This window comes from Suricata suricatta, chromosome 2, assembly GCF_006229205.1.
Source record: "Suricata suricatta isolate VVHF042 chromosome 2, meerkat_22Aug2017_6uvM2_HiC, whole genome shotgun sequence".
Classification (NCBI taxonomy): domain Eukaryota; kingdom Metazoa; phylum Chordata; class Mammalia; order Carnivora; family Herpestidae; genus Suricata; species Suricata suricatta.
Genome location: NC_043701.1, coordinates 94,370,508 through 94,383,380, shown reverse-complemented (window position 1 = coordinate 94,383,380; position 12,873 = coordinate 94,370,508). Strand labels below are relative to the sequence as shown.

Sequence of the window (12,873 nt, the reverse complement as noted above, 5' to 3'; positions counted from 1 at the left end):
ACTTTATTTATGTATATGTTTAATTTTAATTTTACTTTCAATTTTATCCTATAATTCTTTTTCTAAAACAATGTTTTGAGAGATATAAGATGCCAACTTGAATCTATTTTTGTTATGATTTCTAGGATTATGAGTAAATTTTAGTTGTCCTTTTGTTTACCTTTGGGGGAACTTCACATCATTTAAAGGGGCAAATGAGATTACTTTGTTCCTGGACCAGGTAATATTCTTTCAAAAGTTCTAATAGCATTGATCCTCATGTTTTAAAACAAAAAACATAATTTCCTCTATGGATAAGTTTTGTTTTTATTTTATTCCTCTAAATATTTCTGTGTAAGGGTGACTCATTGGTGATCACTGATAAGTGAAGATAGATTTAATTTCTTCTGTGTACATTTGATTTTCAAAAGTTATGAGTTACATGCCAATTATCTAGGATCAATCGATTGGTTATACTCAGGCATATGATTAAGCTGTGGGATATTTAAGTAAACATCTTTCTAGCCATCGCATTCAGAGAGAATACAACCATAATATATGATTTACCTATTTCTTTCTCTCTGAAACCCATCTATTGTTAACACTATTGGTATATTCCCTACAAAATTAATTTTCCTCCTCTAAGTCACACTCCTTCCTATATGTCTGCATGGACCATTGTATTTGAACAATTACTTTAGTTTGTTTTTCTCTCTCAAATGGAGAAGGATAAAAAAAAAAAAAAAAAGGAAAAGCAGTGACTAAAGACAAACCAAAGCTAGGTAACCCAGATACTTCATTATTTCTACATTTAATTGGATCACTTAGATGATTTCTACAAGATTTAAGTAATATAAATTGTGCCTCATTAAAACCAAACAGTAATTGAAGGATTCTAGCAACTGGCTGTTTGGTGGACTGAGTTTTCGAGATGTGGAAAATAAATTCAATACCTATTCAACATAAATGTTTGAGTTGTTTTCCAAATATCACAGTAAGTGAGGACTGTATGAGGCCTAATAACTTATAGTTCTTCCTTCCTGCTTTTATGCTTTTAAGGGAAGAGGACTCAATTCTTTTTAAATGTAGAATATAAGCACATCATAAAGAGAGTAAATTATAGTCAAGTTTAATAATTTAATAGTTTAAACTATTAAACAACCCCCAATCAAATTTAAGAAAAACTAAAATTGACACTTATGCTGTAGATTGTATATCCCTCAACTTTAGTGATCTCAGCAGTAGGGCTTTAAAAAAAGAAACCTCTAGTCAGAGAGATGCCTACGTTGCACTGTCTGCATGTATTGGGAGGTCAAGATGCCCCGGTTTCGTCTCATATATCCTAATTCAATCCTCCTTTATTTTCCTCCACTCTGTCTCCAACTGTGAAACCCAGTTCCTGAGAGAGAAAGATGGCCCACGCCCCAACACACCTTCTCATCTCCCTGCTTCCTGAGTCTCCCTGATGAAATGCCTTGTGATTTTTCATAAAGTAAAATCAGAGACATGAAAATGGGCTATGGACAGAGCAATTTCCATACTTCTAGAGCCCCATGTGCATCAGATTAAAACACAAAGACACCTAAGCTAGGGTTGGCTCCTGCCCTGATGATTCTGACAACTGTCATTTGTTCAAAGAGCCAGATTTTTTGTTTTTAATAATGCCCTTTCTAATGAAATACTTAATGTACACATCTCTTGAGTTTCAGTGTGAACACAGGGTCCTAGTCCTGCTCAGTCTGGCAATGCATCCCAAACGGATAGCAGTGCTACTGGGTAAGAGCAAGGGCCTGCTGGAGAGGAACAGCCAGCAACATCGCCACAAAAGGGTGTCCGGCCAGTTTCTTCTCCACAACCCCGCCACCAACACTCAAGGGACTTGTCGAAACAAAGGAGAGCGGACGCTCCTTAAGAGCAGGCTGAGTGTAGCTCTTTGAAGAGAGGAGCTCCTGGGTGTAAGTCCTTATGAGTCCTAGTAAATTTAGGAGTCTGGCCTTTCTCCATCCCCTCGGGTCTGTCTGCCTTTCTACTTCTCTGCCCTCTGTGCCCCCACCACACCCCGTGTACACACAGAAGAAAGTTTTACGCGGAATGAGCCCCGCGTTGACGTAGGCATCCCTCCCCTTCCATCCGGATAGAAGCCCAGAAGGGAGCGAGTAGGGGAGATGCGAAGGCAGCGATCCCGTGGATCGTTGTGGGTAGGGTCCCCAGGCAGGGCCGATCAGGAGCCAGCCAAGAGTATTGGTTCTAGACCCACAAATAGATCAGGCTTTTCCCTCCTCCATCAACCTCTCAAATCCCAATGAGGTCACTGAAATGAAAGAGAATCAGACCAAGAGAGAGGGGGAGGAAGAGGACGAGGAGGAGGGAGAAGAAACCCAGACTGGAAAAGGCCATCAGACAAGGTCGCTTTTTCTGGCGACACAGCAACTGCGAGGAGCGTGGTGCTGAATATATCCTCCCGCTCAGCCTGGGGACCGAGGGACTCGCAGAAGCACTTTGTGTTACCAGGAAAACAAAGGAGAGGAGACGAGAGGGAGAGGGAAAGAGAAGCTCTGAGCAGTTCCGCTTTGGATCTCTGGGAAGCAAGGCTCATCTCCTTGGCAAGGAAAGAAAGGGGAACCTGAAGGGTCTGGGAAGCTGAGAAGGAAGCAGGTTTCCTGCGGAGACTTGGGACGCGGCAGAACTCTGGACAGCGCCTCTGGAGCGGGGCTCCTCACTCCTGGCTCCGCCGGGTTTCTGGCTCCTTCTTGAAAGCCCTTCCGCGGGTGCACTCTCCTCTCCCGACCCCGGCCACGAACAGGGAAAATCCGAAGATCCCGGTCTGAACGTGCCAGGGGGTGGAGCTGCTACTCTGGCCCGGTCAGGGAAGAGGTTCTCCGGTTCTGGAAATCTAGTCCTTTTGGAAAATGCTTCGCTGGTGAAGAAAGAAAAGTTTTGGGGTCTGGTAGGGGGCGGAAGGGATAAGGAGGATAGTGGAAGAAAGAAGGCGGATGGTTGGTTTCCCTCCCTGATCTGGAAGGAATGATGACCGAGGAAGGATGTGCACCAGCGGCCAGATTATTGGGAGCCTCTTGGTGCTCTCTGTGCTGGAGATAGGGCTGGGGGTGTCCAGCGTGGCCGTGGGGGCGGTCAGCTTCAGCCTGGCCCTCCGACAGCACAAGCCGCAGCTCGGAGACTCGTCCCCGGTATGGAGCGGGGTGTGTGTACGTTGAGCCATTTCACTCTCTCTTTACCTCTTTACGGTGCTGGTCAGTGTGCGTGCGTTAGTCACTCCCTCCCTGGGGAAGACGATCATAAATCTCCTCTGGTTGCATGTAGGTTCTTGCTGGCAGATTATGCCTCTTTTTGTTGTCCTTTTATTTACTAATTGGTTTTTCTTCCTTACCTTGGCTTAAGACCAAATTAAATGGCTTTGTTTAAAGTGTGTAGTGGTGGTTGGGGGCGGGGGGGGGGGGGCGGTTCAGCAGTTTCCACTGGCTGAATCTGCAAAAGGCTGCCTAGGAGTGCTGATTAGGGAGTCACACCTGTCAAGGGCAGACTCACTTAGCTTGTTTCTTTTGCAAGGAATATCAAAATGAAAGTGTTACCTCATTTCTTGTATCAGGAACAAGCAAGGATAGATTTATGCATGTATTTCTGGGCAACAGTGTCCAAAGTGCACTAAAGACAACACTGATAAAACAGAGAAATGTGGTATGTGTGTAAAAGAAATATTTTATCCCAGAAAACACTGCTCTTAATTTTTCTCTGCTAGCTTTCTGATACTTCACATCTAAAGACTCTTTTGTAAGTTCTAGGCAGTAAGTTAAACAATAAATGGTATGATATGTAACAACATTCTGATTGGAGAATAACTCCAGTTAAAGAATGCCTAATGCTTGGAGAAAATGTCATAATTTCCTCTAGGTCAGATATCAGACCCAATGACTTTCTTCTTTACTTTGGCTGGAATCTCCAGGAAAGCTTTAGAGACCCATTCCTTCCACCAAGGACCAATAAAATAGCTCAATAGTGTGGGCCTAATTATGAAAATTATCTTTTTTCTTATCCTTTAAGTATATAACCGCTATATCCTTCTTGGTTTCTAGCTTGATTCCAATTTCCAAGGTAATTTAACAGGATGCTGTTCTGTCCCTGATGATCAATAGGTATAATTAATAGTTATGGCTTGGCTATTTGTATTTTAAGTCATTGAGGAAAAAAGTGACTATGAGTTTAAGAAAAATCATTTCAAAGTAATTCAGATTTGACAGAACTTCTAGAATTCCTAAAACTAGTACAATTGTGCTCAGGAAAATTAGTTTTTGTATTTTAATTTTTCAAAGTGAAGCAAATGTTTTTAAACTGAAGCAGTTAAAAAGGAAAAAAAGAAAAATGGTACTCAATTCTATCACTGAATTTTCCCAAGAATCCTGGTTCTGAATTCAGTAAGTTACTCCCAATCTCCAAATAATTATCTTTTTCTTTATTATGTAATTTTTATCAATATACATTTTATAAGATCAAGTATGAAAGGCTAAAAGGCAAATCTTAAATTTGAAAACTTTACATCTTCTATGTAATAGTGATTATTTTGAGAGTTATTATTATGTAAACAGGATTAGTGAGACTTTAAAATTTCTATCAGACAATTGTCCAAATGAAACACAAAACCAATATTTAAAACAAAGGGGGCAAAATGTGACCTTTTGATGGCTTATGAGGGAGAAGCCTCAAATACTTGAAGCCTCAAGTCACTTCCCCTTTTAAATTTGAGAAATTGGGTGAGTAAACATAGGTGTCGCTAAATAGTATTAAAGTATTCATTTTATCTTTAAGAATTAAAAGAATGGTTACATTTGGATTACTATGTTCTCTTCCCAAACAACATACCATTATCTAAATGAGTCAACATATGTATTTGTACAAAAAAATGAAAATTTTGAATTGGCTCAGTAAAAAGCAAATATCACCTAGGATCCCCAAACAACAATTTTGAATTCTATTGTCTGAGTGAATAAAATTTTTTAAAAAGTACATGTGATTAAATGAATGGATTTGAAACTGGGATGCCCCAACAGGTCACTTTTGGGGGCACTTTTATAAACTCAAGTTTAAAAATCAGATTTATGAAGAAAAACTCAGTTTTGATCATCATTTATTAAATTATAGACTTGCTAAATTGATTTTTTAAGTTGTTTATAAGAGGTCATTTGTGATAAAATCTCAATTATTTCTCATTTCTCTCCGTGACGAATTCATATAACCGGTATTTATAGAGGGCTAACCATGTGCATTTTACTGTTTAACACAAAGACTATTAAGGTGAGTCAGAATAACTAGTAGAACAAACAATATGAACATATCACTAACTTTATCAGTGGTAAGAAATTAAAGTTTGACCTCGGAGAGATACAGGGGCAGATATAAGGGAGAGAGGATGGATGGGATAATTATTTTTCTCTTGATCTTGAAAGTTCATTGGGACTTGTAATTTATGTTTCACAGTGTGAAGTAATGCCTCACAGAATGGACTCCAAAGTCTACCTGGGTGCAAATCTATCATTTATTATTGAGATAACTACCAAAGTTCTCATATTCTGTAAAATAGGGCCGTTAAAAGGCACAAATGAAATAATGCTCTTAGTAAATGTGTGGTGTGTAGAAAGCACTGAATAAATGCAAGCCACTAATGCTGGGTGCACAGACTGGCAGAGAAGGGATGAGGAATGAGAGCCTTTCAGGCAGCATGGATGAAGGAACAGCTGGGATGGAATGTGTTATGTTCCAGAAAGAATAGGCTCTTCTATTTTTCTGGGCCTTATATGTGAGGGGATGATAAGGATGGAAAGAGTAGTTGGGACCAGACCATGGAGGCTGTGTGACAGTCTAAGGCGATAGATTTATTGCCTCATATTTTTAATAATAACAATAATAATAATACCAATTCTTACTTCCCAAAGAGATTGAAGGAGATGCAGAGGGAAACTAGATTAAAAAATTATTAATCTCTTTGGTATTTTATGAAATAAAATCTATATTAGTTATAAACAGTAGCTGGGAGTTTATAATAATTAACCCATAATAATAACCACAGTCTCTAACCAGAGTGTGCTTTGATTGGTGCCATGAAGTTTTTTTCAATACATTATTGTCATTGTTATAAAATGTCTGAATTAAATTTTAGAAATCAATATAAATAAAACTGTACTATGAGGGGATTTCTTTTTATATATGGACTCTGACATAAGCTTTTTATCTAGTAAGATGCACTAAGAATTCAGGGAACTATTTTGATCTTTGAACCCAAATACAAAACTTTTTTAATGTGGCTTAAAAATAAAATAGTGAAATAAAGGGCTTAGAAACCCATGGGATGGATGCTTATATTTCCAGTCAGTCTTTTATAATCAAACAAAGGGTGCTTCCTATGATCAGTTTAGAGATGTGGGCAATAAGCAGGAAAAAAATATTTCACTACCATTTCATAGAGAAAGTTATAAATCCCTTATAGGATTTTTTGCTTCTTGTTGTTTATTTGTTACAGCTGATCTAGTCACCTTGTTGAAAGAAGACATTACTGCTAGATAACAATGAATGAACCATTGAGTAAACAGCTTTTGAAAAGACAGTCATGTGAAATATGATTGATGTGTGCAATTTATTGACAGAGCTAAATAGACAGGGCTGTTTCCAAGTTGCTGTATGGTAGTCACTTTTCCCAGTCTCCAATGCACCATCTGTAATGGAAATGGACTGTATTTAGTAGTACACAGATTCATAGTTCCAAGAGAACTTTATTGCTGCTCTAGGTTGGCACTTAAAAATGTAGAGATTCAGATGGTTGTGTCCAGAACAATATCTGGTGCTAAGTTGTATTTGATATATACTATGCTAAATTCCATCCATTTATATCTGATAATCATTCCACAAATTAAATGTATTAAAAGAAACTTTGCAGGGCGCCTGGGTGGCTCAGTTGGTTAAGCGCCCGGCTTCGGCTCAGGTCATGATCTCACAGTTCGTGGGTTCAAGCCCCACATCAGGCTCTGTGCTGACAGCTCAGAGCTTGGAGCCTGCTTCAGAGTCTTTGTCTCCCTCTCTCTGACCCTCCCCTGCTCATGCTGTCTCTCTCTCTGTCTCTCAAAAATAAATAATAAACATAAGAAAAATTTAAAAAAAAAGAAACTTTGCTAAGCCTTGTTTACCCCTCATGTAAACACAGCCTTTTAAATATTCAAAAAAAATTTTACCTAAATCATTTAAGGTTTGAATGACTTTGCTTATTTTTCTGGACAATACTTGATTGTAACTTTCTCCAGCTAATAAATCTGATACTTTAGGTGAGTGAAATTCATAGTATAATCAGGGCCACCTGTTATGCGGACTCCTGATTTACCATGACAACAGCTCAGTCAATTGTAAGTTTGTGTTGAAATTGCTCCATACTAGAGCAATGTAATCGAGGTGCTGTATATAAAATGAGATCTGCCTAAAAGTATTATTTTTAATTTTTAAGTCTGTCCAATTCATTTAAGGAAAAATAAACAAAACAATAAGTGAAAGAAATCTCTCAAACATTTGAAGTTACTTCGGATGCACAAAATTTGAAGTTCATGTGTCTCTAATCAGATAACATATCAATTTTCTCCAGATTCAAAATATGTAACATAAGGAATTTGTATTTCTTAGCATGAGATGAAAGTACTGCCCCATCTTCATAGAAAATTACAAATATACATTTATAACCAACTTTAGAATTAATTATAATATACAAGTAATTCATCTATAAATTCTCATATCAAAAGGTTAAAAAAAGAATCAAAACTGAAGTACTCTATCAACTCATCAAAATTACCCACCGTTATCAATTTAGTGTGTAATCTCACAGGCTTTTCTCCACGTATAAATAGTCTTGTTTGAACATATAGACCAATTTCGATTATCAGTTTTGGAGATAGTGAAGCCCATTCATGGACTCTGTAAAGCCAGGTAAAGAATCTCTTCCTTATCTGATTCATACTGTTATTCTCAAGTGCCACTTTTATCTACTGGGGTTGGGGCCATTAGATACTAGCAAGTAAAGAAGTTAGGTAAGCCAAACTCCTAGGAAGTATAGTTATTATTCAAGGAACCATACATGTGTTGAATGAAACATAAAGACAATGTCTATTTCTGGTATTGATTGATAATGGTGTAACAGAAGAAAAATGGTGACTTTTTCCACTATCTGATGAGGTATTTTGCTTTAGTCTATATTTCATACTCATATAAGTGACATGTGCTTAAATTTCTATCTAGGACCTATGGCAAATTCTGTCTCAGGATTTTGGCCCTGATCCAAGGGTATAACTGATCTTGAAGACTTGACATAGGAATATTAGGGGATAATTGGTAATAATTGCATCAGTTACCTTTTTATTGACAGTTGGTTTGATCTAAACATGATTTAAATAAAGTCAAACCCTTTCATCTGGATGATTTTGCCTAAAGTGTTCAAGTTGGCTTTGTGTATTGACATAATTATTAACCAGATCATCCAGTACATGCTTCAAATGTGGCCAAGAAATTTAACTCTTTATATATTCACTTAGCCCTCTGATAATATTTAATTTTATTGGTTGTTGGGAAGCATAACCCAGCCATACAAACTGAGGTGCTTGTCTTTCAAAATCTGTAAAAACTAGAATAGATTTCGGTGAATGTGTGTACACAACTACTGAAGGGGGAAAACCGCAACAATCTTCTGTTCAAATGATTTTGGGTCATTTACTTATGAAGTAAACAGAATTTCATTTTACTACTATAGTATATTACTATCTATCTATAATCGTATTCATTCAAATGGTATTTCTATGAATAAATAAGCTCATAGTCTTAAAAAATATTTGACTTTACTGTCTTAGTAATTTAGTAAAATTACAAGGTGGCCACTCTGCAGGTAGATGTTTATTTCAACATGCCGAGTGGACAATTCCAGAATAAATGGGTGGTAGTGTATACTTTCATTGAGCATATTTCTAGGAGAGAGAGAAGAAACTGTATGAATACTTTCCTCTATGATATTGAAAACCATGCAGTTCGTCTTATGGGTACAGATCCAATCTATATATACTTTATTCAAATTGAATGACAGATTGGGTTCATATATCATACTAAGTATAACTGTGGCACTGGATAACTTATGTTTCTTCATGAAGTCAGTGAGAGAAACACCAGAGCAGTTTCGTGGATTACTGTCAGTACCAGGGTTGGCGCAGAAGTGCTCAGCATAAGCTGCTCCTTTCCTCAACCGCCCTCATGCTAAACCAGGACTGCCTAGGACGTATTCAAACTAATACTGCACTGGTTCTCAGCATTTCTCCAACATCCTTGATCAAATTTAGTTTCACGAATTTTTCATATATAGTATATGTCTAGTTATGTTTTGATTTAATTCACCATGTACATTAGCAACTACAAAAATGTACCAAAATATCTACATTAGAGAGGTCATGTAAAATATTCAGCTTAAAAGAAAGGGAAAACAACAGTAAGGCACTTCTGTCTCTCTCTCTCTCTCTCCCTCTCCCTCTCTCTCTCTCTCTCTCTCTGAGGGAAAGAGAATGGTATAAATTCTATCATAAAAATATTCAGTAATCAGATAAATTAGACAATTATTTAAGTCAAGCAAGTCAAACAGTGAAGATATAGGAACCATTATTTATGCCACAAAACAAAGTCATTGAAAACATAAAATTATAAGTTCTTGTCAGTCAAAGTAAAAGTACAAATTAATACTTCTAATACTGATACATAGTATTGGTGTGCCTGGGTGACAGGTTAAGCATCTGACTTTAGCTCAGGTCATGATCTCACGGTCTGAGAGTTTTAGCCCCACACTGGGCTCCGTGCTGCCAGAGCAGACCTTGCTTCAGATCCTCTGTCTTTCCTTCTCTCTGCCCAACCCTTGCTTGCACTGTCTCTCTGAAAATAAATAAATTTAAAGAAAGACACATAGTATCTTGGAGGTTTTTATGGTTTTGCTTTTGAAGCAATATTTATTACATGTTGTAATATTAATAGATGCATCAATGAAATATCTAGATTTCAACAATGATTTTTATAACATTAATTGGGGCTCATGGGTTTTAGCACCAGTATTAACACTCTTGAGAAGAAATTCTAAGCTCCATTGGTTCATGATTTATTATTAAATATTGGACAAAATTATGTGGTCAAGACAGAAAAGAAAATATTAGTGGTTAAGAAGACCACCTTGGGAGACAGGATGTCTTGAGCTATTTGTCTTATAGAAGTAATACAAGACATGACTTGTTAATAGTGTTCCAGATGCTTTTGTATACATTATTATTTCTAATCTTAACAATATTGTGAAGAATGTAATATTCTATAAAATTTATGTAGGGAAAAGTACTTAGAATCCACTCTGATTTAATCAGCTGAGTTAGTATTTAAAGATGGACATTCTTTTTTTTAATCTGGACTTTTTCTATTACATTGTGTGAAACATGAGAAATTGTCATGAAAAAGTCATTGGGTGAGGTCTGACCTCATTATTTGCTCCCACCCCTGGATATATGAGTCAGGCAGAATGACATAAAGATCAAGTCCTCATCACTGTTTGTATCTGTTTCCCAGAAGAGACTGACATAGTCAACTGATGAACAGGCACAACTTCCATATTCCCAGAAGAATGTAAAATATTAGACCAAATTGTCCCTACCTTTAGAGCTTAGGCGTTAGCCTTAAAAAGTAAACTGAAATTATGCATCTCAAATGATCATTACATATTATAAAAGCAAATCAGGAAGACATAAAACAACATATTTAAACAGTTCATAATGTGAGGAATCAGTGAGGAATCGGGGTTGACTCCCTTGTCAGGGACGCTCTTTATCCAGGCCTTGGAGGTTGGGCAGGTTTCCAGTGGGCAGAGGAGAGAAGATGTGCTAAGCAGAGCTATTAACATGTGTAAAGTCATGGAAGGGACAATAAAATGGAGAGTTTGTGGAGGATTGAGGAGACTGGACTTGTTAAAGCAAAGACTTGTTCACTTAATAACTGGCAAGTGAAGATCTAGCTTATCTAAATTCAGTGGGACCAGCTTTAAAAGGGTCCTGAAAGAATGAGAAGACTAATCAGCCTTTGATTTCTAACTAAGCTCAGTGAGCTCTGCTGGGCAAAACTTGATGATCATGAGGCCAAAGCAGTTGGGCCCAGAACTGCTGCTCAGTTTCAAGGCAAAACACCAGCTCTTGATTCCAAGATATGTGTCCTGTATCAAAAGAAAGACTTGAGGAAAATCATGAAACTTGAGGGAAGCATAAACCTCCCATCACAAACGTAACCCCACTTCAAGTGACTTTCCTATTGGTGGTACTTTTGTAAGATCATAATTTCCTTGTGTTTTATAGTTCTTATGACTTTCTGACATATAAGAGTTCATTTATTTAACTGGAGTTATCAGCAATACATTAAGAAATGAAAATAGACTTGGAGTCATTGAGGCTTGGGTTCAAATTCTAGCTCTAGCATTTGTTAGCTTAAGTTTGAGTGAGTTACATTATCTCCCTGAGCGATTAGCTAAGTTATCTGTAAAATAGCAATATCACTACCCATCTCCTGGAGTTTAAAATATTAAAAGGAATACTTATATATAGGGCTTGATACATGTTAAGTATTTAATAACTATGACAAGCCCACAACAATGACTGCATGCTATTGCCGTATTTCTGGAAAATCAATTTTCTGTATGTGGTTTCTATTTTTGTATTAATAGACATTTTATTTTTATACATTTCTGAAGGGTAGCTTTTTGTAAAACCATCGATGAAATTGATCTTGGACTCAAGACCTGGTAACATTTAGGTCATATACCCTCTCTTAGAAAATATGTACTTTTCGTAACCAATTTCAAACATTAATAGTTAGTTATTGTTAGTTGGGATTTAGTTTGCATGTTCCAGGGTCCCAGGAATATTATCTAGGTCAATATTGCGATAAAGAGGTATAATTTTGTGTGTTCTACCAAATAGAGATATGTGTTTGATTTTATCATTATTTTTGTCCAGGTTTCGGAATTCTTAGCTCTTTCTTTACTTGTTTCCTGCCAACTATTTTTCCTACATTGTTTACTCTGAGAAATTAAAATAGTAATATTAGTAGTAGTAACACTGGCAGCTTCTATTCCCAACATGCTGCATTGCCTAAGAATTCCAGCTGCTTTGTTATGCCATTTATCTCAGCACATGAGTCTCTTCACCGAAGGATTGAGAACCTAGCAGATTTAGGATTTAGTGATCTAAATCACCTGAAGAAATAATGTGTGCATGTGTGTGTGTGTGTGTGCGTGTGCACGCAGACATGCATGTGCTCATATGTGTGTGCAAAGGAGGTGAAGAGATAAGAAATTCATACAAGGAAGTTGACAATTGTCACTGAAATGCACTAACTACATGCTGCTTTTAGGCTGCTAATGCCCTGATTTGGACATGAGTTCACAGTGCTGTGATCCTCTATGAGCTGCAACTTATTTCCATAACTGGCTGGCTTTCAGAAACTGCCAGGCATGTTGGATGGACATTCTTCTGTGGTGTTGACAAGTCTTGGGAAGACCTTAACTTCTACTCTCTAGTCCCCTGGAGTCCCTGGCTATTTTCAATTCTGTGAGAACAGGTCACAAATCATAGACTCAAAGCTGGCATGTACCCAAGGGAATATTTGTTTGTTTCATCTTCAGAAAACCCATTTTCTACATTTTAAATTTTGTTGTGTTTTCCACATGTATCAAGTTATGGACATAATATTTGAGTGTTGTCCAAATATATTACAACATCTCTCTTAATCTTACTTGGAAATGACATGAAGAAATATTAAACAAAAAATATAAACAAAAATTATGGAAAGTAG

At 37.1% G+C, this 12,873-nt stretch overlaps 1 protein-coding gene across 7 annotated transcripts in view; it reads left to right on the top strand.

Annotated features, from left to right (window-relative positions):
* Positions 1-12,873, top strand: part of TMEM196 (transmembrane protein 196) — a 128,000-nt gene that overhangs the window by 76,214 nt on the left and 38,913 nt on the right. For 2 of the 7 annotated variants that reach the window (XM_029957678.1, XM_029957663.1), the window contains exon 1: positions 2,992-3,167. The exons of 3 other annotated variants lie outside the window; for them this stretch is intronic. In XM_029957678.1, coding sequence (XP_029813538.1) covers positions 3,021-3,167 — 147 coding nt within the window. In that variant the 5' untranslated portion in view covers positions 2,992-3,020. Of the gene's footprint in view, positions 1-2,991; positions 3,186-12,873 lie in introns of those variants that run through there. 2 more of the 7 variants (XM_029957673.1, XM_029957704.1) reach the window with 2 other exon arrangements.